The 26,428-nt window shown below is 38.9% G+C and overlaps 3 protein-coding genes across 6 annotated transcripts; 1 reads left to right on the top strand and 2 right to left on the bottom strand.

Annotated features, from left to right (window-relative positions):
- Positions 1–141: 141 nt before the first annotated feature.
- Positions 142–6,322, bottom strand: zdhhc11 (zDHHC palmitoyltransferase 11). 3 transcript variants are annotated; one of them, XM_030392738.1, is made up of 12 exons: positions 6,040–6,322; positions 5,570–5,667; positions 4,271–4,489; positions 3,616–3,794; positions 2,955–3,056; positions 2,723–2,847; positions 2,459–2,614; positions 2,239–2,357; positions 2,105–2,154; positions 1,953–2,013; positions 1,784–1,862; positions 142–866 (listed from the first exon to the last, which is right to left on the bottom strand). In XM_030392738.1, exons 2-12 carry the CDS (start codon positions 5,648–5,650, stop codon positions 727–729), a joined length of 1,311 nt encoding a protein of 436 aa, XP_030248598.1. In that variant the 5' UTR covers positions 5,651–5,667; positions 6,040–6,322; the 3' UTR covers positions 142–726. The 3 variants fall into 3 exon arrangements, with proteins under 3 accessions (XP_030248598.1, XP_030248600.1, XP_030248599.1); XM_030392740.1 differs by having other exon boundaries at positions 5,620–5,667; XM_030392739.1 differs by lacking the exon at positions 5,570–5,667.
- A 543-nt stretch (positions 6,323–6,865) lies between these two features.
- On the bottom strand, positions 6,866–14,143 carry brd9 (bromodomain containing 9). 2 transcript variants are annotated; one of them, XM_030394912.1, is made up of 17 exons: positions 13,967–14,143; positions 12,022–12,242; positions 11,797–11,925; positions 11,574–11,712; positions 11,419–11,497; positions 10,477–10,621; positions 10,262–10,372; positions 9,532–9,719; positions 9,268–9,400; positions 9,019–9,094; positions 8,819–8,914; positions 8,542–8,674; positions 8,326–8,437; positions 8,135–8,191; positions 7,946–8,051; positions 7,342–7,512; positions 6,866–7,171 (listed from the first exon to the last, which is right to left on the bottom strand). In XM_030394912.1, the coding sequence occupies exons 1-17, from the start codon at positions 14,013–14,015 to the stop codon at positions 7,071–7,073; spliced, it is 2,046 nt and encodes a 681-aa protein (XP_030250772.1). In that variant the 5' UTR covers positions 14,016–14,143; the 3' UTR covers positions 6,866–7,070. The 2 variants fall into 2 exon arrangements, with proteins under 2 accessions (XP_030250772.1, XP_030250773.1); XM_030394913.1 differs by having other exon boundaries at positions 6,940–7,171; positions 11,419–11,476.
- trip13 (thyroid hormone receptor interactor 13) lies at positions 14,131–21,570 on the top strand. Its single transcript, XM_030394915.1, has 14 exons — positions 14,131–14,262; positions 14,480–14,563; positions 15,491–15,641; positions 15,737–15,863; positions 17,680–17,735; positions 17,840–17,930; positions 18,034–18,106; positions 18,190–18,253; positions 18,354–18,440; positions 18,617–18,723; positions 18,907–19,060; positions 20,155–20,267; positions 20,383–20,452; positions 20,531–21,570. The coding sequence occupies exons 2-14, from the start codon at positions 14,490–14,492 to the stop codon at positions 20,624–20,626; spliced, it is 1,263 nt and encodes a 420-aa protein (XP_030250775.1). The 5' UTR covers positions 14,131–14,262; positions 14,480–14,489; the 3' UTR covers positions 20,627–21,570.
- The last annotated feature ends 4,858 nt before the right edge of the window (positions 21,571–26,428 follow it).

Raw genomic sequence — 26,428 nt, 5'->3', positions numbered from 1 at the left:
AATGCTGTCTGAAGCCCAACATGAGTCTCTAATTCAGCTTAGTATACAGACAGAAACAGGGAGAAGCTGGAGGGATCTCAGCTGTCCAAAGTGCTACTAAAGTGGTCAAGTAGGCTTAAGACGAAAAAAATGGAGCAAATAAAAAAAGCTTACATTTCTTTTATTTAATATCAAATTAAGATAAAACAGTGACTGAACAATGCGAGCTATGTGAAATTTACAGTTAATATAACAGCAATAAAAACTCAAGTCCTGTCCCCTCTTCCAGCTTGTATCTGCTCCAGTACTTTCACTTAATGAAGGTATTTTGCCAAACAAGGCAAAATGACAAGATGCTAAAATGTTACTGTCAGTACAGTGCTCAATATCCATTTGGCTTAGAGCAGTAAATTCTAGCATCCTTGTTTTCAGCTTTTCAGGAATGTGCCAAAATCCATATATCTGACTCTCTGTACAGGTCGGTGAGATAAAACTATGTTTTAAATAATTCAACCGTCATCATAAAAACACAGAGTAGATAAAAAATGAAAAAAATTAAATAAAATACAATTACAGGTCCACAGTTATTCAGACTGCGTCAAAGTTCCATCTTGTGTATCAAAGTGGTGTGAAGTCTGAGACGTGTTCCGTCTTTATCAATCTGTGGTTGTGTGGCTCAGTTTTCATAAAAAATAGTTCCTCAGAGCAGCATTTCCTGATGTACCATCACACAGGCATCAGTTACTGCTAAGTATCATCTGGAGTCATCACTGAGCTGCCCAGAGGGTCCTGCACTACAGGAACACTGTTAACTGACTTCACACTGGCGCTCGGAGCCTCTTCAGCTTCTGGCTTCCAGCTTTTGATGTTGCTCATACATATTTCACCTGGCACACAAAGGAAAAAGTGAGAAAAAAGTCATCATATTTACAAAGGGCAAAGAATAATATTCTTTGGTAATCCATAGAAATAAACCTAAAAGTCCCATAATTTGTCAGCAATAGATTTATATGTATACATCTGTTTTCAAATGAATTTAAACTAAACCCCTGTCCACGCACGCGCACACACACTCACACACACACACGCAGGCACACACACGCACGCACACACACACATACACACACACACACACACACACACACACACACACACACACACACACACGCACACACACACTTTTCTTAAAACTAATCTCTCTATGTGTTTTGGTCACCCACGTTTGCTTCCTAATAGGGCCTTACCAGTGTATGTAGCATGAACAATTGAGTGTGTGTTTTGTCATATGATATTGGAGTGTTTGAGTTTGTACGTTGACAGGATAAATGTTGTATTGAATACATTTAGAAAGACACAAACATACATTGAATATACAGAGATGGAAAAAATAGACACAAACGACTGCCGACAATGATTTAAGGAGGATTCTGTGCGAGTAGTCATGTTTCCCTGCCTCATTTGTAGTACTTTCTGTAACGAAGCAACCAACCACAGAGTTTACAATCGTCTTCCTGTTTACACAGGCATGGTGCGCATTGTATGTGAATGGGCATGTGATATGCCGTTAAGGCGTGTTAAAATGGACAGAGATTATTTCAGAAATGGCGGCAAAATGCTAGTTTTTCTTTCAAAACCCCTTTTCTAAAATAAATAACATTGTACACATTGACTAGTCCTAAGAGACCAGAGGATAATATGAAACTTTTCCTCGGCTGTAGTTATTTGTGTTTTGTTTGTTGCTCTAAATAGAAAGATGAAGATGGAGAAAAGTGAGGAGCAGTGATGAGTGCGGTCAAATACTTACTTCCTGCATTCTCCGTGGGATTTTCTGTGCCATAATGGAAACTGTTCTCCTTTTCTGATGATTTCTTAAAGTTCTCCAACTAGATCAAAACAGATTTTTAGTGCAGTATTACCAATCGGCTGCATATAAAATCATTCAGAGGAGGTTAACTATTAGTCGACATACTTACCTCAGTGCAGATGGACTCTGAAAGTCGGCTTGAGAGCGGGCCTTTGTCAAATTTACAGGTACTGCAGGCAAACCAGAGTGGGATACATTATCCTCCTCTACAAATTTAGCTTTAATAATCATATAACAGGAAGTGTAACGAATTAGGTCAACCTTGAACTCTGTGATAATGCTGGCTCACAGTCAATTGAGCTGTCTGGATTCTATTAAAGGAAAAAAGTAAATGTTTTAGACACACGACTGCATGAACATGTGACTGCCAGTAAGAGGCAAAGAACAGGTCTCACCTGTGTGGCATTGTTATTGATTTTCCCATTATGTGGACTTCCTGCCTCGGTGTCTCGGTTTCTGGCGTCTCTCTGGCGCTTCATCTTTACATAATCATACGTGCTGATGCCTTTATAAACTGCAAATTTGAGAGGACACATATCACAGGAAAATAGTGAAGACTGATGAGTGAATGAGGAGAAAAAAGCTCAAATGTTTGTCTTGAGGTGTGTCACTCACAGAGGTAGACGTGGAAGCCCAGCAGATGTCCGAGCAGCAGCAGAGAGATGACGCTCAGCATGACCGTTACGAAGGCTAATATGAGTAGACCAGCTGAACTGGTCTTTATGGGTGCTAAAGGTAGAAAAACCAGCCACGTGCTATTCCTCAGCATACCTACAGAAAGAAGGAACCACAGCCTTTAATGATGCAACTGATGAAAATATTACCAAGGCCACTTCTATTCAGTCAAAGAAAGCTTTACAGTACATCATGGTGACTCACTGTCAAACTGTGGGGCCGTCCGTAGGTTGTTTGGGTCCAGATAATGCTGAATAAATATGAACAAGATGACAACAACAAGCAGGAGTGTACCCAGTGTAGCAGAGCACAGTGCCACAAAGAAGCACCTGTAGGCAACACACAAAACCTGATGTTAATTCATAAAGCATTCCACATGTCATTTTATGAAATGAGACACAGGAAGTGCACAAATTCACCCAAGATGCCATCTTACCAGTAGTTCCTACCACCCACGCAGGTGTTCAGCCATTTGCAATGGTGATCAAAGTCTTCCACACACTTGTTGCAAACACCGCAGTGTTTAACTTTCGGGCCACTGCATGAAGATTGAGTACATTAATGTCTTTTAACACAACTTTTCATGATAATCAAATGTAGAGCTGCAGTGATGCATTCATTAGTTCTCAACTATTAAAACAATCTGCAACTACTTTGATAACAAATTAAATGGTTTTGACTAGTTTATTAGATTCTCTGATTCCAGCTCCTTAAAAGGTGCAATATGTAAGAATGTATAATGTACTACTGTATCACCAAAATGTGAAGAAATAACAGTTTGACATTATGACATTATTTTCATCTATGTGTTGTGCATCTACTGTAATTGATTAGCATGCTAACCAGGTAGCCCTGGTCTGTCTTAGGCCAAAGCTTCTGTGATAGAGGTATAAACATCAACACTTCCCCAGTGCTCCGAGGTCTCAAGGTTTTTAACATTTTACAGATCAAATTACTAATTGATTAATCAAGAAAGATATTCAACAGATTAATCAACAATAAAAATAATCATTACTGGCAGCCCTGACTAAATTATATCTCTTTATATCTCTATTAAAAGCAAAATCACATGCCACACTACTGCTTTGTATACATACACTCTGACATCACACAGATAACAGCGCAGGTCTTGGATAACATGCGGCTGCTTCGTCCGGTCAAAAACCGGCAATGGTCTGGAATAGCTCTGTTTGGCCCTCACACTGGCATCCGCGGGGTCTATAGTCACAGCAGCAATATGGGTGATAAAGTGCAAAATAAATGCTACGGCCATCAGCTGTACACAACAAGAGTCAAGGAAAATCTGAATAATGTTGAAGAAAATACAGCAAGATATGGTAAACGTGCAACAATGTGCAGAATAGTAAGTGGCACAAGTGTACATGAACAAGAAACTGCAAACTGTTGCACACAAGTGGGTCTTTTGTGTGAGAAATAAAGTCAGTTCTGAAGTAATCAACTGTTTCAGTTAAATAAACCAGTGTTGACATCATGCTGCATTCAACATGTGACAAAAACCCCACTGACTATGTCTTTTGGGCGTAACATAGACCACAGATACAGAGACGGAGTCACGTCTGGTGTGACTGGAGCCCATACAGACAGCACACACAACTAGATCCTTGTCTTCTCCAGCAGCATGAACAAACCGTAGCAGAGACTAATGTTTGCTCCATATTCAAATCTGAAAGCTTCACACTTGACACCCTTGCTACAATGAAAGCAAGGGTTTCAGCTGTGTGCTAAGGATACAGTGTAAACCACATGGTTCCATGGTGGAGGCAGGAGAGGGATGTAGATGCCAAAGCTGACTATGGCGAGGTAGCTGTAAAAAAGCCAGGCAACCACTTGGAAAGCCTGAGGGGGCCAAGACCATCCGTTCATCCTGGGAGGCTTGGAGGGGACCAGCTCGTTTCTACTGCTGCCGCTCAGGGGAGATGTGCGTCGCAGCCTTTGACTGAAGCAGTTCATCTGGACAGTACAAGAGGAGATTAGCCAAAGTCAGTCGAGTCAATTATATATATATGTATAAAACTATATATATATATATATATATATATATATATATATATATATATATATATATATATATATATATGTATATATAGATAGATATGTAGACTTAGACAACTTTATCAATCCTTTTGGGAGGTTCCCTCAAGGAAATTGAAGCTCCATGTCACACACAGCACTGTTCCACACATATAGAGGATCGAGAAAGAGAAGATGCCAAAGCACACCCATATAAAGATATAAAATAAATATAAAATACTATACATAGACATATGTATATAATAAATATAACACGTTAATATAAATATCTATATATATAAGTATAAGTAGGATAAATAAGTAGTATATATTACTATATTACTACTATATATATATATATATATATATATATATATATATATATATATATATATATATGTATATATATATATATGTATATATATATATACATATATATATCATCAAAACATCCATCCACACATTACACACACGACCAATAGTGTGGCTCCAGCAGTTTGTGGTCCCATTTGCTGGGGAAATTAGTTAGGAAAATGAGCTGAGCATTATGATAGTGGCTGCACGCCCATTATGGACCTACACTTAACCCAGTTATCGCTAGGGATACCTGATACACTGGCAAGTAATACGGCAGCATTAAGGTTACAAGGTGCATTCATTATCATTTTTTAAAACACAAGGGATTCTGTGCAACACTCACAGAAAAAAGGACAGAAATGGAAAGCAGTTTATTCTATAAAACTGAGTACGATTTACGATGCACTGGGGTGTTAAGTTAACTTCATGGGTATAAATGAGGTGGACAAAATATCAGAAACACCTCTCAGGGGTGTGATTCATCGGACAAACTGTTTCCACACAAACGGACAATTACAACCTTCATCAGTGTAGACTTTATTGCTCTGTGGTTAACAGCATTACTAAACAGACTATTGTGTGACAGTAGCAATCTTAACACAAGGAGGGGATTTGTCACGTAGCCTACTGAAACATCTGATTCAGGGTAAAGAGTTACTCAACGTGAAACATCCCTTCCTTTTTTTCTTTTGTCAAAAAGGCTTTATAATCACATGTTTTGCTCCTGGCCGTTGTCCGACACATGGATTGTGCAGAAAGTCCTACAAATAAGCCAAAAAAACATGACAACAATCAATGAATACGTCATTTATAATGTTTTCTGTCCATCACTACATTAGACCTATAAATATAATGCAAAGCTAGTTGGTATTGTCGTGAGTTAAACCTGTTGTCCTCCTGGTGCGTTTTTTGCCTGTTCTGCCTCGCAACTACAGTTGCTAGCTAACGTTAGTTAACTGTTATCTGTTTTGGCTAACCCCATATTTTGCATTTAATTAAAAGCCGCCCACTCGGGGATTTAAAAAAAAACATCTCTACGACTTAAAAATGAACAGTAAACTCATGCCAACGATAACCTTTAACATATTCGGTCTGTGTACAGTTTCAATAAAATAAGAGTTAACGTTACTTACTTTAGCCGTTGAGAGACAGCCACCATATAATTTAAACAATACGCTCCTGTTCAAATACAGACGCAGATTTCCACCGCTTGATATCCCATTATTAGTTTGTCAGTCGGGCAGGTGCTTCAAGAAGTAAAATTCACATGACGAAACAACACACAGCTAGGAAAACACGAAATAATTACAAAATAACTCGTAAAAAGCTCCAAAGTGCTCCAGCGTCCTTGTTGTCAGAAGTTGGAGAATCAACTCACTCAGCAGGTCGCCGCAGCGCTATGGAAACTGTCCCACCGCGCATGCGCACTACAGCTCTCTTCAAGATGACCAGCTTTTTTTTTTATTGTCACCCGTCACTGTTTGAATAATTATGTTCATTCTTTACGATGCTTTCTCATAATATTATGCCCTGGAGAATACAAGCTCCTCAAAGATAGCCACCACTCTTTTCCCATGTGAGCAAGAGGGAACTGCAAGTAAGAGATATGCACGATACTTCTGCTTTATTGGTAAAGCCAGTCTCTTAAATTAACTTACTCATGTAATGCTATGCTGAATGTAAATGTATACTGCATGCATGCAATTCATTTTCACTTCCCTACATTGTCTTCAAATACTGAGAAATCCTACAGTAACCAAAGTTGCTCAATGAAAGCCTTTGTGTGGAACTTAACTGCTGCAGAAATCTGAGGACTCAGCAGTGTCAGAAAATCCTTTCTCTGCAAATGCACTAAATCTGGATCAGTATTACTGGCAGACACTTTCTTCATTTACAGCTGCCCCTACAGGATGCATAAGCTGATAAATGTTTCATGATTTGCTTATTGAACAACACACATTTTAAACACAGGTGCAAGCATTTATTTTTGAAGTGTTGCACTTATACAAAATCATACGATTACACTACAAACATTCTGTACATTCATGATCAGTCTTTTTAAAACAGGTCACAGTCTCCTGGTGTCTCCACATTGTCCAGACAATCCAAAGCTGACAACCCCTTTGCTGTTAACACCAGGATGACAAAAAGGCAGTGTGTGTCGTCAGCTGTTTGCTGAGCCCTCTGGCTCAGGAGACTGCATGAACTCGTAGGGATCATGAACCATTTCAGACTGGTCCCCCACACCCAGGTGTGATGGGCTCCCTGTGGATAAAAGAAAATATAGTTCTTAAGTTGTTGCACTGTTGTTACTATTCCATGGAAATCAATGAAAGTTTTTCAAAAAGGCAGAGGTCTAACATTTAGTTGATGATTAAAAATTTAACTAAAATGCATTAGCAATGGCTTTTTAGGCTCCCTTTTGTTGCAAATACCTAAGTGGTGCTGGTCCCTCTCTGAGGCATTAGATAGGGAGGACAGATTGGACGAGGGTCTGGAGCCAACTCTGTCAACCTGAGCCTCCTGGAACTCCTGCAGAAGTTTATCGGCCTCATCAAATTGCTGCTGGCCCTCCTCATTCCCTGGCTCTTTTTTCACTGTTTTACCTGATGAAGAGAGAGAGATGGTAATATCAGTGAGATGAATAAATATGAGATGAATAAACTAGGGAACAAAATGCACATGATTTCTAGTGGGGTCCTGGCTCACAAGTACATATAAAAGACAGGAAAGGTGCGTACGAATTAACTAGCTTTAGGATAAAACTGAAGCACCACATTCAACATTTCTGTCTGTAATAACTCTGTCAGAGAGCTTTAATAGGATTAATGTGTTTACCTGGGCTTCATCCCCGAAAAACTGTGAATCCTCACATCTAACTTTTGTTGCCACAACGAGCCTTATCGCATTAACGTAATGCAAGCTTAGCATTTACACAGGCTCCTCCTTACACATCATACTGCCTTAATAGGGTTATGACTGGATTACTAGTGTACGTGTAAATGCAGCCAATAAAAGTGTGTCTATGGGGATAATCACCTAATGAGTTCAACATGGATATATCTAGAGACATATCAGGATAGTTCTTCATTGACATGAAGTCCAGGACGGAGCCACTCTCTCCAAGGCCGCTGCCATCTGCCATCTGAACAAAAACACACAGCTTCAGTCAGACAGTTGAGCAGCTATTTAAATGTGCCATCACTTTTAACAGCAACTACAGCATACCTGCATGTCACAGATGTTGGATTTGGTTTCATCAGGTTTCAGCATCATGTTTCTTTTCTGAAATGTAATAGAAGCATCATAAACAAAACAGGCCTAAACCAAAGACAGTAATAGTGTGGTAGAATTGTTCAAAAAAGCCTCGAGACTCAGAGAATGTTACAATAATGGGAGTAATACTACAAGTAAGATACCTGTCGGATTTGAGTGACAGATTTAATGTGATCGCCAGCGGTCATCTTGTCCAGAAGCCCATCAACCCAGTGCTTTGTGATGCCTCCACAGCCCTTGACAAACTCTTGTATGCTAAGGGTGAAAGTGGACACAATTTTAGCTGAAAACCAGGACACCTGTATTCACGAGATCATTTCAAAATCAAAATGGAACCTATGACTGCAAAGTCCCCTTACCTGAGAGCACATTGCACCCCAGTGTCATCTCCATAGGCTGAATAGAGGGTGTCCACCTCATCAGGCAGCAGGTCTGGGAAGACTGAGTTCTTCTGAAGGGTTTGGATGTTGTAGGCACTACTTAAAAATGTTACTACACAGAAAAAAAGAAAAAAAAAGCTCAATCCCTTGTAAGACATAGACTTATTGGAACATTTAAGTCACTGTTATTAATTGGATGAGACTAATTAAAGCTACTAATATGAATTAAATCAACAAAATTGCACTCCATGGAAACCTTTGTGTCTCCTGTCATCTTTGAAGCCCAAGGTTGTTAATCCAGGCAGAAGCTTGTTTGACAGAGAACTCAGGTCGACTTTATGAGTCTCCTCTTCTGCAAAAAAACAAAGAACAATTTGCTTTATTAAATGTATTTCAGATTTTGTGTGAAGATAGGATTCTAAAAGATGTTTAAAAGACTTAAACATGATAACAAACCTTCTGCATCAGGATCCAGCTGATTTACAACAGTATATAAAAGAGAACTGTCTGCCTCCTTGCGCAAGTAGCCCATCTGAAAACACAGATAGAGGAAAATATTTTCTATAACTACAAACTACACTGATGTAAAGAAGTTAAGTCCACACATTTGATTACTTCAGCAAATCAGTCAAATCAGAAATGTTGCAGGCAGCAGAATTATTATATATGAGTGGGACTTCATACACATCAAGTAATGTCAAACACCTTTGAGTTGGGCATGTATCTGTTGATCCGATCCCGAGCTTCATCTGCAGAATGTTCTACCAGTGCCAGAACATGCTCCTCTGCTGTACTGTCAGTCAAGCTGCAAGCGTTTCCCTCTGGTTCATACAGGTAACTGAAATGACAGAGGTGACGGCGTTAACAGTCATGATACCAACATCAAACACTCTGGACTTCCCTACTGGCCTTTCTGACTACATTTCATTCACAGTGAAATTTAATGTAGGTATTACAAATCAGTAATACCTGATGACTTCCTTCATGTCTTTAACTGGTTGTTTCTTGGACTTCTTAGCCGATTCCACTGGCATGGGGATGATCTCTGCAGGAGGTATATCAGTTGTGAGGTCTTCATCACCCAAAATGGCTGCCTGTTGGCTGTAGTCCATTTCCTGCATGAAAGACATGCTGCGCTTCAAAGCCAACAGCCGCTCCTGAACACAAAGCAGAGGAAAAAAAGGGGGCAACACTTAACTCTGTCAGCTTGATTCTAAATTCATGGACAAAAAGAAAATGGAATAGAAACTACAGTAGAAAGTTTTTGATGATTACAGTCATCCACCTTTGGTCAAATGACACCAATGTTACTGACTTTGTTTTCGGTCACTACATCCATCACAAACTATTTGTGTCTACAGCTCAGCTGCTAGGAATTAGATAATGTCATAATGCTTTAAATATATTCCATTACTCACTGTATACAGAGCAGAGCCATGAGCTGACTCAAGTGTACAAATTATGGAAATATGTTTCAAGATAGTTTTCTCTTATCAATTGACACACAGCAAATCCCTTCGATGTTGATATATAACATTAACAACTGGACTTCCAAAGTTAAAATATTTAAGTTGAAGTCAAAACACCTATGTGTAGTGAAACATTACCTTTAAAATGTATGATCAAAAGGTGAACTGGAAGTTAAGCACAAGTGGAAGTGTATGAAATGTGTTTAATTTTTTCCATTTGATCTCATTACCTTGCTCATCATCTTGAATCCAGTATGGAGCAGTTTCTTGGCAGCCTTGTAATAGACTGTCTCAGGTCGGTTGTACACCATGGCATTGTCACACATCAGTTTAAAGTCCCCCTGAAAGACAGAACGTGTTCTTAAAGGTATTAGGGCAAACCTTGGTTACAATCTTACTGTCAAAAGAAATAAATATTCGCTTTTTTGTTGAGAAATACCCTCACCTTAAATTCTGTAACTGTGTTGTAATCATTGTTTCTAATCTTGTCTTTCATGGTGCTGAAGTCCATCGGATGCTTGATGATCATTGAGTAGCCAGGAGCAATCGCATCTGTTACTGGGAACGAGAAAAATCCATGGGGGTCTTTCCTAAAAAGAAAATAGATGAACAGCCACTGTTAATCAGGGAAGAATCAACCTTTGGATTTTTTTAGTGTGCTTGTTCGATCATGCCGGGGCATGTTATCTGTCAGGTCAATTTGATCAATATCAATGTGTTGACAGCAATTTATGGCTCATACTTAAGCAGAGTCACACACAATATGACTTGAATGGCTAGTGTATAATAAGGCTAATGTCTGTCCTCTAGTCACAATAATACATGCTCAAATAAACTAAAGAGCGTAAGCCAACAGTAAGTCGAAGCAGCAAAGTTTATTGCACCAGACAATATTCCGTATGTGAGTGTTGCATGGAGCAAATGACAAATGCAAATGTTGCTATTCTTAGAGTCATGAAAATCACAAGGTCTTTGTCCCAGTAGGATAATGTGAACAGCCTGTTTGATGCTGACTTGTCAATCAGCCAGTGGAACGTGATGCAAAACAGAGAGCTCAGAATGCCCCAAATGGAAAGCTTTTATCTTGTGGGCAGAGTAACTGTGTTCAGTAAATGTCATTGTAAAATGCTGATTAATTCATAATATTTGTTGTGTACTTTATGTTTGACAGTATTTGTATTAGGGAAAGAGGATGTCCCAGAAAACAATAGGACTCATCGTCAGAGACAAATATCAGCCTTACTGTAAACCCCTACTTAAACCTTAGTCTTTAAGCTTGTGGATCTTTAAAGTATTAACTCTTCAGGAGCAGCAGAGTGGCATTAAAAGAGCAGAAGGCCAACAATACAGTTGGATGGAGCAATTAGACAGCATTGGTGTTCCTCACCTCTGTAACTGCCTCAAAAAGTGTTCCAGCAGTTGCTGTCGAGGAGTGGACTCACTCTCTGCAAAAACATTACAGATATCTAAATAACACTTTAACAAATGACAGTCACTCAGAGAAAAGAAGACGATGTCGTTCTAAGAGACAGCCATTCTTACCTTGTTGTGTCCTGCATGCTCGGACTGGTCTGTCTCCTTGTTGGTCCATTTCCATCTTAATAGTGGGATTAAACTCGTCCACATCTGGCTCTAGTTCAAAATCTCTCTCTCGCTCTTTCTTCTTTTTCTTCTCTTCCGGCTGATGAGACACCGCCAACATTTGAATGACTAGTCAGCAAAATCATTAGGAATCTATTCTCAAGATGAATTTAGGTTTACTCACCTCTAATCCAATGTTTATGCTTTTTGACAATGTGAAAGGTTCAACAGGCACACCAGCACTGGTGGAAGCTGTAGCAGCTGCTGCCTCCGATTCATTCTGCTCTCGCTCTCTCTTCTTCCTCTTTTCCTCCTGTAGGAAGGGATAAAAGGATGAAAAACATTTTTTTATCCAACAGTGGCAAAAGGACAGGTCCTGTAAGTTAGATTATTGTTTTTGTTAACTAACCTTCCGTCTTCTTCTTTCCTCATCATCCACGTATTTGTCTTTGTCCTTTTCAGACTTCTTCTTTTTCTTCTTCTTCTTCTCTTTGTGGCGCTCCCGCTCATGGTCTGATCTGTCATCGTAATAGCTGGAGTCATGGCCAGAACCAGAGAGCTCTGTCACCTCAGTTCCACCGACTTTGAGCACAAGCTTCAGGGGCTTCTCAAGAGCTTTGTCCTCATAGTCTACAATAAAAACAAACACAATTCAGGCAATAGCTGAAACAGGAATCATGGCACAAGGTGAAAGAAAAAAAAAAAGTCTTTCCCAACTTGGGATTAAAAATAGTATAATAATAATAAAAAAAGGTTGTTGGAGGAGTATGTGAACATGTGGAATTTTGTTGCCATTAGTGTATCGTGTTCCAAACTATTATGGACACCGCAGTTTGAAAACATTCAAGAGGTCAGAACAAATTCAAAATAAAAATCTGCTTATATTCAATGTTCAACATACATGTAAATATACAGTCCCTGCCTGTTTTTCATTTAGGGATGCTAGTATTATCTCCGAGAGCTGCTGTTTTGAGCAACACTGCCACTCACCCTCATAAATCTTCCTTTAAAGAATGCACAGGTTCTAAATTGGGTTGAGGTCAAGGGATGATGGTGGCAACACCATTATTTTTTTCTCCATTTATGCCCATGGTAACTAAGCAGTCAATCTTGTTTTGCTTTTGCAGTATTGGATGATGTGTTGTCCTGGATGACAACAACTTTGTTCCAAAAGACAATGCTCTTCCTTTTATAACATGACAGGAAACAGACTGTAAAGGAGCTCTACATTTTACATTTTTGTTCAGATGTAATTGTGGCACTCAGGGACACTTAAGGGCATTCCATCTCTATTCCCAATATTTCAGCCTAAAGCATCACTCTGCAACTTGCCACGTGATGTCGTAGTCTTGCTGAAACCGGATAAACCATTCAACAGTCATGCAGAGTAACAGCATTCGTCAGTGATAAAAGGGTTTTAAGTTAGTCTCAGTATTTCAGAGCTCAGTGCAATATTTTCTCTGTATGGGGCATTGGTTAGAGGTGGCTAAAACACAGCTTTAAGCAAAGCTTCCAGCCTCTGGAGGATTCTAGATCGAGAAATTGTGGGGACTCGAGCAGCTTGAGAACTCTTGCTCTGCTTGACAGAGACTTTCACTGAGTCTTTATCTGACTGAATTTTTCTGTGCTCTCAATCACACAGAAATCCAGACAGTCCACACAGTTTTATTGCTCTTCAGTTCTCACAAAACATCTACTGTTTTCACACCTTTTTGCAATACAATGTAATGTTAACACTTTTCAACTTCTGGGAGATCTTTTTCTTTCTCTCCATACTGCATAAGAACTGGGACATGCTTAATAATGCCCTTAATAACAACCTTATTAAGTAGGTTACACTTTAGTTAAGATCACCTGACAATTAACTAACACATCTGAGATTGACATCAGTAGATGGGAAATCATAAAACATTGAAAAACTTAAAAATAAAGAACTTAAATTCTACTGATTCGTTGTGCTCACGTACCACAAGTTTGGACTATGGTGTGTTTTGAGTGATATTACCTCACACACCAAAGAGCTTCTGTATTATTAAGAATCCATGAAAAAAAGCTGTGTTGCAGTTGTGGTAAGAGTAATTACTAAAAAAAAAACAAATTGCACAGTAACTACAAAACTTAAATGAGATACAACTTAATGTTTTTACTGACTGTAACCTACTTGCACAGGACAAAGTGCCAGTGGAATATGAAAACTAAAGCCGGAAAGTGCACCGTGTTGGTTCAGATTCACAAAAACCGAGTGCGAATCTGCTGTCTTTGAACGAGCCAGCTAAGCTAAGCTACGAAGCTAACAGGGGATACCTGGAACAACAGCGACGCAGGAACTAAGTGTAAAACATGCATTCATGTACCATCCACTGTTCTCCACTCCGGTTTATGTTTCTTGTGCTTTTTCCCCATTTCTCCGTGTTTATATCCGAGGGCTTGAGCTTATTCCAATAATGTTGTCGCTGGTTTATGTAGCAAGTCCCCGCAATAAGAACGCTCGCGGCCGGCGGAAGTTATCCCCCAAAATAAATGATGTATTTCCGGTTTAAGAAATCAGCGCGGAGGATTCGAACGACTGCCGATCTCTGACAGCACATTGGACTGTCGATAGACTTTTGGTTGTTTCAAGTTATCTGACTGATAACGTAGATGTGTAAAGGTACGTTTTCAGTTTTGTCAATGAAGCAACAAGCTGTTCTCTTGTTCTTTGAGGGATGTTGACGTTAGCCAGCTAGGTTAGCTAGCTACAACATCGCTAACTTAACTGACCCAGCTAACGATGTAGAAAAGTGTCTTTACCCGTTGTTTACGAGACTGACCATTAGCTAAGTTATCCACTAAGTTATATGTGATGCATGCTGCTGTCTTGTCCACAGCTTTAACGGCATGGAGGGTGACAGAATGGAGGTGGGAAACCAGAAACCAAACATCCATGTGGAGGTCCATCTTAAATCTTACAGGTGAGGAGTTCAAAACATGCCAGTCAATACAGGTAGGCAGAAAAGTCACACATACACGCTCAAATACAGTCAAATGGCCACAACCTTCAAGGGAGTATGCAATGGTCAGAATATTTTTTGAGTTTTTTGTTATATTTCTGTCAGCTAACCCTTTGACAACTGAGTAAAAGTTCTCTTTCAAAACATTTGCATACAGTTTAACCAGAAGAGAAAAATCTTCATTGACAGATTTTTATGCTTTATGCTTTTATGCTAAATAAACATACTCTTTCACTGAAGAAACCGAATAAACAAACTGAATTTAAAGGACAACGCAATTTAATACTGTTTTACTTTGTTTATATGGGGCGGACCCTGCCACCTCTCTAGCTTCAAACAGTTTTCTGGGGACCTTATTTCCTCAGAGAAAGGCTTGTTTATTCAATTATTGGAAAATAAACATTTTCGATTTTGTATTATTACCTCATTTACATTGTAAAATTCTGTGTTTGAATTTATCCAAAACTACACAGGAACCATTAAAAATCATGATTATGTGACATCTGTTGGGGTCTGTTCCAAACAAGGATGTTTTCTTACATCTGGAGAACAACATTTATGTATACATTTATATCTCAATACTGCAGTTCACTATAATACCGTTTTGTCACCAATGTCATATTTGAAAGCAGCTTTAGCAATTTAGATGTTGGCCATAACTCTATTTTCGCAAAAAAAAATTGTAAATTGGACAGGCCTAATTGGGAGAGGTCTGAAATGGCACTTATTTTCATAAGAGTTGTGTGACTTGTAAAAACAGACATAGATATTCATATTGATTTGATACTGTGTCAGCCATTAGAGGCTCAAACAATTAGTTCATATCCTAATGATGACATGATTATATACTTTTTAAAATTTATTTTCCCATTCTTGTTCATGTTTCAGCACCGCTAAACAGTCTGATGTGAAGATGCATGTTCTAGCTCTCCTTAATCGCCACAGCCTGGTTTTTGGAAACTACAGATGGACAGAGTTTGATGAAGACTTCCTGCAGAAGCACGTGGAATCTGTGGTTCTGGTTGATCTTGATGAAATGGTAACACATTGTTGTTGTTTTATTTTTTGTCTTGTTCTCTTGTAAGTGAAAAAAAAAAAAACTTTTTTTTTTCATAAACTTTTTTCATCACTCAGCCCATTGATTTGAAGAGTTGCTCTCTGTCCGTTCACATCTTCACGCTGAATGAGGACGGGCCCAGCACGCTCAGTTTGGAGGAGGATGAGGAGCTTTCAGCAGCCAACCACTGGTTGCTGCCAGCAGGTGACACCAGACATTGTGAAGGACAGCACGTTGAGTAGAACATTATGTTGAAAAAACAATCCTTCTTTTTTAGTTTAATTAAGTTTAGTTCAATTTGTTTTAATAAATTTTTTTCCAGTTAAAGTTGGAAACCCAAGCAAGATTTAAAACTGGAAGCAAACATTCTACAGTGTGTATCTTTAAAGCATAAAGTATACTTTTCAGTCTTGTGTCATGTTACGACCCCGGCTTTTGGGAAGCAACATAGGATTCAAACAACAATCAATGCAGCCAAAGTAACATTTTTTGCACAAAAAAGACAAACCATAGATAACAAGACAATCAAAGATGGAGTCTGGTGGCGTTGCAGCAGGCCCAAGCTGCAGTGTGAGAGAGAGAGAGTGGTTGGAGCTGCCCGGGGCTCTTAAAGGCCTCCCAGCAGGTGCCAGAGATCAGGAGGGAATAATGGGGAGGAGTTTCTGATCACCTGAAAAATACAGAGAATAGCCTTGGACATAACAGTCATGTGATACTAAACCCAAAATGTCTTTGATTGTAAAACACACCACTGTAGACACTCCCTCTTGACTTCAAAGGTGGCTGCAAAAAGTCTGTAGCTCTTTTTGGAGAAGAGACTCTGTGTTCAATGTGGATTCATGTGTTCATGTCTTGTATGTTCAGTATGTCACAAACTGTCAATACACTGCACCTGTCTCAGTCCTCACGCATAAACTTGTTGAGATAACAAAGGGGCGCCTGAAGTGAAGTATGAATTCTAGCACAGTAAATATTGGATCTTCAAGGCTTAGTCTGATCTCGATATTTGAGACATTTTTAAAAAATCTGATGACGATTTATTGCAGTTGTTCTTAATTTTTTTTAACCTAGACATATAACATGAACAAGCGATGCTGATCCCGACAATGGTGTCCTCAAATGACCTCAAACATAGATTGCCATTTCTGTAAAGCAAATTCTCAGTACATATTGTCTGACATATATACAGACTGTATCCGGAATAAGCTAATATTGGCACTAATATGAATGGGCTTAGGTACAAGTGGACTGGGAGTGGTTTGACAGGTTTCTGTAAATTATTTTTTTGCTGCAATGAAATCTTTAAATGAAATGGAATCTGTTCTGGCATCTTTAGGTCTACAACTAATGATTATTTTCATTGTCTATTCATCTGTCGATTATTATTATAATACATAGTAGTCATTATTATTATATACTAGATTTATCAATTAGTAGTTTGGTTGATAAAATGTCAGAAAACCAAGATAAACTTCTCTCAGTCCTGAGATGATGTCCTCAAATGTTTTTCTTCTGAACCTGAAGATGTCCTGTTCACTTTCATAGAGGAGTAAAGAGACCAGAAAACATTCACTTTTCAGAAGCTGGAATCGGAATTTTGACTTTCCTTCTTCAGTATTACTCTAATTGATTATTTGATGATCAAAATATGAATATATTACTAATATTAATAACATGTAATCTTTCACAACTAAATGTTTAATTATTGCAGCTCTAAACATCTGTGAATTTGACTTCACCAAAAGCCCCCTTCTTTTGTATTAGAGAAATCCATTTGTTTTATAACCACCCTTTTAGTCTTCCAAGGGATAAATATTATATAACAAAAAGGTAAATCAAGGCTGGGTCAAAGCACAGTTAACATTATGACAAATTAGTTTCATTATTTTGATTAGCATGGTCGACATCCATCTGTCTCATCTGCCACTCAAAAGACCGTCTTTTCCCTTTGGCTGATTAACGTTTTATTATTGTTGTTGATGTTCCCTGACAATGACTGGACCTCTATTTGTTTTAACAGCTGAATTCCATGGTATCTGGGAGAGTCTGATATATGACAGTGGAGTCAAAACTCAGGTGAAATAAATTAATATATAACGGCAGTTAAGAGATGAGAGGAAATAATTACATAACCTCTTCACGCTGCTGAACTGCACATTGTTTTCACTTCCTTCCTTCAGCTCCTGGATTACGTCACAACAACAATTTACTTCTCCGACAAAAATGTTGACAGCAACCTGATTTCATGGAACCGTGTTGTTCTGCTTCATGGTAAATATCACAGCATTTATCACAGTAACATTTCAAGGTTGAGCCTGTAGGAGAGATGTGAGTAAAAGAACTCATTAATCACTATGTGTATGCCTGCATTCAGGACCTCCAGGCACAGGGAAAACGTCACTTTGCAAAGCTCTTGCCCAGAAGCTGTCAATCAGACTGTCGAGTCGGTAAGACAATCCTCATTTTAGTGAAACCACTTCAGCAGTTACACCTGCTCCTTTCATTCCAGAATACACTCCTCTCCCTGCAGGTATTCCTATGGGCAATTTGTCGAGATAAACAGCCACAGCTTGTTCTCAAAGTGGTTCTCAGAGGTACACCTGGCTTCTTTTGTGAAATTGTTCAGTTTTAGGACGTTCTAGATTGAACTGATAACATTTTGGTCGCTAATTCAACTGTGCCTCTTTGTTACAGAGCGGTAAGCTGGTCACAAAGATGTTTCAGAAGATCCAACAACTGATTGATGACAAAGATGCTCTTGTGTTTGTTCTGATTGATGAGGTAAAAATCTTGGAAACTGACTACGATTACTTATAATTTGAGTTGATTGAGTCATTGATTTGCTTCCAGATTCACTAAATAAAACAGGACTTTCTTGTGCACTTGTTGTACATTAATTAACCTATAATCAGGGGTGTCTCTGCTGTCCTTTTATGAACCTGTTTTATGGCGGCCAGGTAGAAAGTCTGACAGCAGCTAGAAATGCCTCCCAGGCGGGAACGGAGCCCTCCGATGCCATCCGAGTGGTCAACTCCGTTCTCACTCAACTGGACCAGATCAAACGGTCAGGAAGTAAAGCGGTCTCTATACTATTTTAAAAGTTCTCATTTATAGCATAGAGCGCCAGAAGCCTTTATTTGGTCTTTACACAACAACTTTTAAAGACTGTTTTCACTAGAAAATCCATTCATCAGACGTTAATCGGTCATATTTACTGAGGTTTGTTTTGTGTTGATTTTTATTTCAGACATTCCAACGTTGTGATCCTGACGACCTCCAATGTGACAGAAAAGATAGACTTGGCGTTTGTGGACAGAGCTGACATCAAGCAATACATCGGACCTCCGTCAGTGGACGGCATCTATAGCATCTACCTCTCCTGCCTGGAGGAGCTGATGAAGGTGACTGAATAATCTAGCAACTTTTTACTTAATAATGTAAACATATTTGGCTAAACAAGTCTTTTACTTGCATGTTGAAACTTTGGAGCTCATTTTGTGGGTATGATGAGTCTAATGGTATACAGGGGTTTGTCTTTGGGGAACTTTTTGTAATTTAAGTTGTTTTTTGTTGTTGTTTTTTTTCCCAAATATATAAAAAGGTATACAAGGTGTAATTAAACTAACATACCACATAAGTAGAACATTAGCGAAGTAGCACATTTTTCTTCAGACAGGAGGAATCTTGTTATTTCTTTTGTTTCTGTCTTAACGTAAATAAAAAAGAATAGACCAGACTTCATTAAATTTCCATTGGTAATTTTTAGCCTTTGCAAGTAACAATTTGAAAGAGGCCATTTCTTTTATCAACTCTAACCTTTAATCAAAAACAGGCTTTGTAGGATTCTGGCGGAGAACAATCATTAAAACACCACTTAAGCCTGTTGTTGTTGTTTGGATATATCTGGTGGTAGGAGAGATCGGTAGCTGGGAGAATCTGTAAATGGTTTATGCGTGTACTTTTGACAACTACTTATAAGAAAGGAGACAAAAACAATCCCACAATATATGAAGATGAGTGCCTATTTCCTATGACCCTGAAACTTGACCATTAATAATTGGGTTCAATAACTTGACGCAAGACAGAATTATGGTGGCCATGAGGTGCAAGGCTCCGCAGGTAGAAGGCTTGATCCCCAGCTTATCCTGTCCACATATTGAAGTGTCTTTGAGCAAGAAGCGTGTCTCAAATTTCTCTGAATGCTAACTAATGTACTGAAACCAATCAAAATATAACCGTATTGGGACATTTGTTTTTTTTATCTGCCTAAGATACCATTCTTGGACAATAATGACCTTACTGACCACATATTAATGAATGCGTAATACTACAATGGAATTTATGAATTATATGTATCATATCAGGATGGTAATGATTAACTTTATTCTAATATGCTTCCAAAAATAAAGGCAATAACTCGCAGCAACAGTACAACCTTTTAGTAGATAAATAACAGTGTCCTTTATATCCGTGCTTTATGATATGTGATGTGCAGTGCCAGATCATCTACCCCCGGCAGCAGCTGTTCACCATATTTGAGCTCAAGACGATGGGCTTTGCAGAGAGTGAGGTGTCCGAACACAGCCTGAACCTTAGGAACATTGCTCTGTGAGTAGAGGCTCCCATAGTGGAATAGCAATCAAACACAGTGTCTCACTGCTCTGAGAATTGAAACGGCTAGCAGCTAAGGTTTTTTTTTTTGTTTTTTTTTGTTCATTCCCAGAAAAAGCAAAGGTTTGAGTGGAAGAGCGCTCAGGAAGTTACCGTTTCTAGCCCATGCACTGTTTGTTAAGGTAAGTGTTTGATTCTACGGAGAGTGTAGGAAAAGAATGAGTCGTGCTTTTTTTTCTGATACGTTTGTTTGCCTGCAGACACCGACAGTGACTCTTGAGAGGTTTCTGGAGGCTATGGGGCAAGCAGTGGATAAACAGATGGAGGAAAAGGCTAACCTGGTCAACGGTGTTTGAACTCTTTACAATGCCCAAAGGGTGACACATGATTGTTTATCAGCTGTCACATGCAAATAACCGGTTTGTAGCTGGGAAAACAACTGCAATTGTTTTTACAAAGCTTGTTCAGTTAATTTGGCAGCACTGTGTTGAATATATTGTCAGGAATTAACAAATACCTTCTTAACGCAACTCTTTATTCAGGTAATTTTCTTGGTGCTTCTACCTTAAAGACCAAAACGGTTTGGTTTAAGATGGAGTACCTGGTGCTTGAATTTTCTATATGTGTTTAACCCGATTGTTTACTCTGTTCCTGGTGTCAAAGTGGTTTTTTTTATGTCACATGAAGCTTTAACAGTACCAGCTTCTTCTTGTATGCATGTTTAAAGGGAGAGTTCAGGTTTGTTTTCGCGTTTGTTTTTGGCTATAGTTATTTTTTGTGTTTATCACTGCATGGACATTAGCTCAGCCTGTGGATTATGTTGGAAATATCCCTTTTACAATGCAGCTTGTCAGACAGAATTCAAAAGCAGTCCTTCAGTGGACAATGAAGCATCAGATGTACAGTAAAGAACATGCAACGTTATATTGTGTTGTTGTCTTTGTTGTTTTGTGGACTGGTTTCATTTTCTGTTGATTTCTTTTGTATGACCAGCTGTTTTCTCCGGCACACTCTATCCACAGGATCTGTACAATAAGCTAATGTTCATGTACAATACTTAACTTAAGTTGAAAAATGTGAACTATCTCTTTTTAAACTTGCTTTTTTTTGTACTCTGTTTATGCCTCTTATGTTTAAAAAATGGATGTTCCTCCTTCCCCATCAGTTGAACGTGTTCAGTTATATTTGTCAGTTCTTTATTTATGCTAACAGCAGATCCTCTATCAGACTTATGTTCATGACAACTTTGTTTTGTGTATATAGAATGTTGTAATAAACACTATTGTAGTGTGTTTGTTTACGGACGCATTCCTGAGATTTTTAACAAAGCCTCCGATCCACCACTTGGTGGCGTACAGATGCTGTCACACACTTTTACACATGGAAAGACTGAATTCTATATAGTTTTATGAGATACATGATAATCGTGGTGAGGGCAGGAAGTGAAAAATCCCCCACAGCAATTAAAACCACACTGAAGTTGACCTTGAGCACATTTCAGCAAAGTTATCTAAATCACTCCGCTGAGTAAAACCAGAGACCCCCACAGATGTTAAATGAATGTACATTTTTCCGAACTGGAAGTCAAAAGGACTCAGATTGTACTTGTAGTGCAATTGTGCATCTGAGACAGTAGTCCTGTATGAAACAAGCCTCTGCACGGGGACTTAAAGTGATGTATGATTACACCGTCTGACAGTGTGTGTTTGCACGGGGGTTGCCACTAATTTAACGTAAAATCAAAATTGTCAAAAGATGATTCAGTTTTATCAGTCATACGCACAGTTTATATGGACAGATCAGTGGCTCCATTGTTCGTATGAACATGTTTTGCATTCTGTGAATGCTCTGCCACTTTGCATGTCAGCTGCCGGGTTCAGACAATGTGCCCTTTGTTTGTTGTTGGGCAACAGCTTTTTCACTCCACTTCAAAGGTGGATTCTGTAGGCTGTTCCTGAATGTAAAAGGAAAGCAAACATTGAGTTCATCTCTATTCACACGCTTCATTCCTGCTCAATCATAATCACTGTCACCCTTAAAATGACCTTTTGTGGGTGTTTAGTTGAGTGCAGTTCACAAGAAATGTTTCTGGATTTGATTTTTGTTGCCGTCTAAAGTCTGTCATTAAGATCAAGCAAAAGAAAACACTCTCTTTATAATCTAATCAAGACCTTCAAGGGCAGATTTTTCATAAGGATTGGGTTTTACAAGAAACCCTGACTGGATTTTCCCCTCGCACATAAAGCCCTCATTTCATTAAAGAAACATGACTGTTGTTTGTTTGAATTATCCCTTTAATGCCACAGTATCTTTTTACACCTAATTGTTTGGCGCCTGCTATTTTCATAACGTCAATGAAGTTTTTATGTGAGATGAATTGCACGAGGAAGCTGTACTTTTCTCTAATCTGATCAATGATCACAAAGTGGAGAGAAAAAAGAAAAGATAGAGAAAGGGAGAGCTGTAAGAACGGGCATAGTAAATAAAACCATAATTGCTCTGTCTGGAGGCCTTTTTTCTTTTGACTGTAGTTGGTCCAAAACCAGGCGGCTGTTAAAAGGCAATCAAGGCTGAGAAAGAAGAAAAGTCAAAAGCCTTATTGTTACAGGGTTTTATCACAGTTTCAGGCAGCTTGAAAATGTCAGAAAAGTCCAAACAAAACAAACAGTCTGATGTTTATCCTCTCAACCGTTGTTCAGGTACATGGCAGAAAGCAGTGGAATATCGTTGCATGTGCCAATGGTGATTCACATAGAGAGGGGAATTAACTTACACACGTACTTATAGGCATGTTAAGGAGAAACTGAACAGAGTGGCGCACAAAACCATGGAAACTATCGCTCATTTCTCTGAGTATAAAATTGCAGATTGAACTTAAAGTCCCCCTCCAGTCAAAGGCGAGTGTTTCTCCTTGTTCCTGCAGTGGGATGTTTGAGCTTCACTGGGCAGAATGATGAAAGTTTGACGAGTTTGACACGAGAAGGCTGTTTTCACATTAATTGCTGAGAGTGTAACGTTTTTCTGTTTTTAAGAGGCGGGCTTAGGAGCATGATTTGTGACATCAGTAATAGTGATGGAAGCCAATCCTGGTCCAATATTCAGCAAACACAAGGGCCATGTGGAAACTTGAAGCCTCCGACGCTCATACACTCAGAATTGACTTTACAGTGAAGTGGGACACATCTTGTGTCCAGAAGTTAAACTTGTAAAGGGAGGAGGAGACGGAACTGGGGCCATTTTAAGTATTTTAAAGAATAAGTTTAAGATGAGCCCACAAAAGATGGAGAAAACTACAGAAAATCGCTACAGAGCAGCTCTTTCGGCGTAATCCAAGCCTGAGACATCCTAAACTGATATGAAAAGACGTTATTTGCACCCTTTTATTTTTTATTTACACCCAAAGTCTTCGCTGTAGCTGCTAAGCGTTAGTACACAGCCTGTCTGAAGTGGGTGTTCAAACTCAACCTCGCGTTAAAGGTGTAAATATGACTTTCTTAAAGATATTACAGCTTCCAGGGACTTGGATTACCCCGGATGATCTGTATGCTTTTTCTCTTTTTACCTTTTAAAACAAATCCCAATCCACTTGAGTTAAGTAATTACAACTTTTGTGCAAAAACCATGTCAAACACACATATTAAATGCATCCCTTACTACATGTGTGAAGAGGCTCTTTAAGCTTTAAAGAGGTTTACATTGACATTATCTTCGGGATGATTTCAGGTTTAGCAAACCCTGCGCTTTCAACAGCATAATGATCTACATCCTCTGTGCAAATGCGCAATAAGAGCCCATAAAACTTGTGCTGTGTCAAAGCCTCTCAGTTCTTCATCCACATGACAGCCTTTGATGATAAACCAGGACTTTTATCCAACTGAGCATCGCCCTTAAAAGACAGCTCCAGCTCCCTCTCTCTCCTCTCTGCGGTTCCAGTCTAAACTATCCTGTCAGAAACTGTCCGAGCATATTTTTTAAAACATTTTCTGCATGAGCTCTGAGACCTTTTTGGTTTTTTTCTTTTCTATGCAACCCATATATATGTCATCTATTTAAGCTGGATGTTAGAGGGGAGGATGAGGATGAGGGAGAGACACCTTGTAAAGAGGCAGAATCCTGGGAGCCAGTCTGCATAAAGAGTTGGTGATAATTAGGCACGGCAAGAAGGATCAAAGACAGCTGCCATCAATGAGCTATGCAAATGTCTGCTCATCCTGTCAACCACAGACAGTGATCTGAGAGTCCTGTGTCTATGGGAAGTCAAACGCCAGACAAATTGACAGGAAGGAGCAGTGCAGCAGCACTCCACACTCATCATGGCATGGCAGTGAAACTGGGACACTGTCATGTAGTGCCATTCAGTCAGAAAATAAGTTGTTCTTCCAGTGGCACAGAGAATACACGTCTACCATGTTGCTCCAGGCAGAGCTCTTCTGTTTAGGTAATAGAGGATAAAGATAAGGTTTAGTGCATGGACTGTAATTTCTGCTATAACAGCAGCGCTCTGAGAGTGTGAGTGATTGACTCCCAACTTTGTAAAAACAGTTTTACGCCTTGATAACATGCGAAGGATCAAAGCAGCGTCTCTCAGCGTTTTGAATATAATCCGAGCAGGAGTGGAGTATTTACAAAACACAGCCATCGCATTCATGTTTTCATAAGGTTGCCTGAGTAAATGAATATTCATAACACTTGGCATGTGCACTCGGGCCCTGCTTTAACACCCTGCCAAAGAAAACAAACTGTAAAAACTGCTGAGGAGCTTTTGATGTCTGCTGGGTTTAAAGTACAGCATGTTCTTCCTGGTTCTCTCTCTCTCTCTTTTTTTTTTTTATAAACAAAGGTTTATCTTCAGCATCTGTTGTGAGGAAACTTCAAACAAATAATTGAAATGACAATGGGCAGCCTGTCAGAGTGTGGTCAGCACACAGAACAATAGTACAATCACTCATTAAATAGTCATGTCATTAATTTCAGTCCTTTAACACACCAGCGTCTAATTTGCAGTTGCAGCCGTGAAGCACAAATCATGTCACTGTTATTCTGGTTTATATGTAATCATCGGCTCATGTCTTGTTTTCTGTTAACTTCAAACCTTTAAACTTTTTGGTTTTCAGATTAGTTTCATTAAGAGGAACTTGTGATGCAAACAGGCCCACAAAAATAATGCGCCTTAGAAATGATTTAGGGAAAACAAGGAAATAAAAATGTCCCGGGTCATAAATCCAAAAAAATCCCCTTTGAAAACCATGAATGGAGCTGTTCGGAAAATTACACCAACAGAGGACGCGGTTTTACGTTCAGCGACGCACGAGCTGCCAAACCAGACTTCAGTGCGTCAAACTGACACACCTACAACCGGAAAATAACTGAGTGGGCTATTCAAAATAATAGTACAGTTCGTAAAACTACAGATGAAGCCATAATTAGGCGTAGCAGAACAAATCCCCGATGAAATAGTCTATCAAGAGGTTATTATATGTTTGATATATATATTGTCTAAACCAAATAAACACTGAGCAAGTTAACACAAATAGAACATTAACTGTTATTCAATTGGTTAAAGACTATTAAAGGTTATAAAACAGCGAGTGTACTCCAGTGTGTGTTCACCTCTAATATGCCATGACCATGTTATAGTCTAATCGTAGGTCTATCTGTCTATTTATTGGGAAAGAAAGCTTTTTAGGGTTCAGTATGGACTGAACTCAAACTTCAGAATATTGTACCACTGAACAGTTTTAAAACTATGGTGAAATCCATTGATTCTAGGTTGTCTTTGTGCAAATGCTTCATCTGATCATTTGAATGTGTTTTCTCTGTTCATTTGCACTCGCAACTCTGTGTCACTGTCTTCCTCTGCCAGGTCCCCCCTGTGAAAGAGAACGTAATATCACTGGGACAAACCTGGTTAAATAATGGCTAATGAAAAAAAGGATCTGGAAGATTGTGTTCAACGTTTGTTGTTATTTTTCTATGTGAGTAATCAATGAATAAAAACTAATCAGTGATGGAATCATGAAATTACAAAATAATGCCGGTATCTTTCAATATTGTTTAGTAGATTCATTATCAAATAATGCTGATTTAAGTAAAAAACAATATAAATATGTTGTGTTCATAAAACCTCAACCTGTAGTCGACAGGGAGGGCAAAAGAAA

This window comes from Sparus aurata, chromosome 17 (genome assembly GCF_900880675.1).
Source record: "Sparus aurata chromosome 17, fSpaAur1.1, whole genome shotgun sequence".
Lineage (NCBI taxonomy): Eukaryota > Metazoa > Chordata > Actinopteri > Spariformes > Sparidae > Sparus > Sparus aurata.
Note: the sequence above shows the minus strand (reverse complement) of the source record. Positions and strands in the feature narration are given on the sequence as shown.

Coding starts and splice junctions, on each gene's coding strand:
- trip13 (XM_030394915.1), top strand. CDS start 14,490: ATGGAGGGTGACAGAATGGAGGTGGGAAACCAGAAACCAAACATCCAT. Junction 20,268..20,382: donor AACCTTAGGAACATTGCTCT/GTGAGTAGAGGC, acceptor GTTCATTCCCAG/AAAAAGCAAAGGTTTGAGTG. Junction 20,453..20,530: donor CCCATGCACTGTTTGTTAAG/GTAAGTGTTTGA, acceptor GTTTGCCTGCAG/ACACCGACAGTGACTCTTGA.
- zdhhc11 (XM_030392738.1), bottom strand. CDS start 5,650: ATGTGTCGGACAACGGCCAGGAGCAAAACATGTGATTATAAAGCCTTT. Junction 2,848..2,954: donor GTGGGTGGTAGGAACTACTG/GTAAGATGGCAT, acceptor TGTTGCCTACAG/GTGCTTCTTTGTGGCACTGT. Junction 1,863..1,952: donor CAGAGTCCATCTGCACTGAG/GTAAGTATGTCG, acceptor GTTTTGATCTAG/TTGGAGAACTTTAAGAAATC.
- brd9 (XM_030394912.1), bottom strand. CDS start 14,015: ATGGGGAAAAAGCACAAGAAACATAAACCGGAGTGGAGAACAGTGGAT. Junction 11,926..12,021: donor AGGAAAGAAGAAGACGGAAG/GTTAGTTAACAA, acceptor CCCTTCCTACAG/GAGGAAAAGAGGAAGAAGAG. Junction 10,622..11,418: donor TTTTTGAGGCAGTTACAGAG/GTGAGGAACACC, acceptor TTTTCTTTTTAG/GAAAGACCCCCATGGATTTT.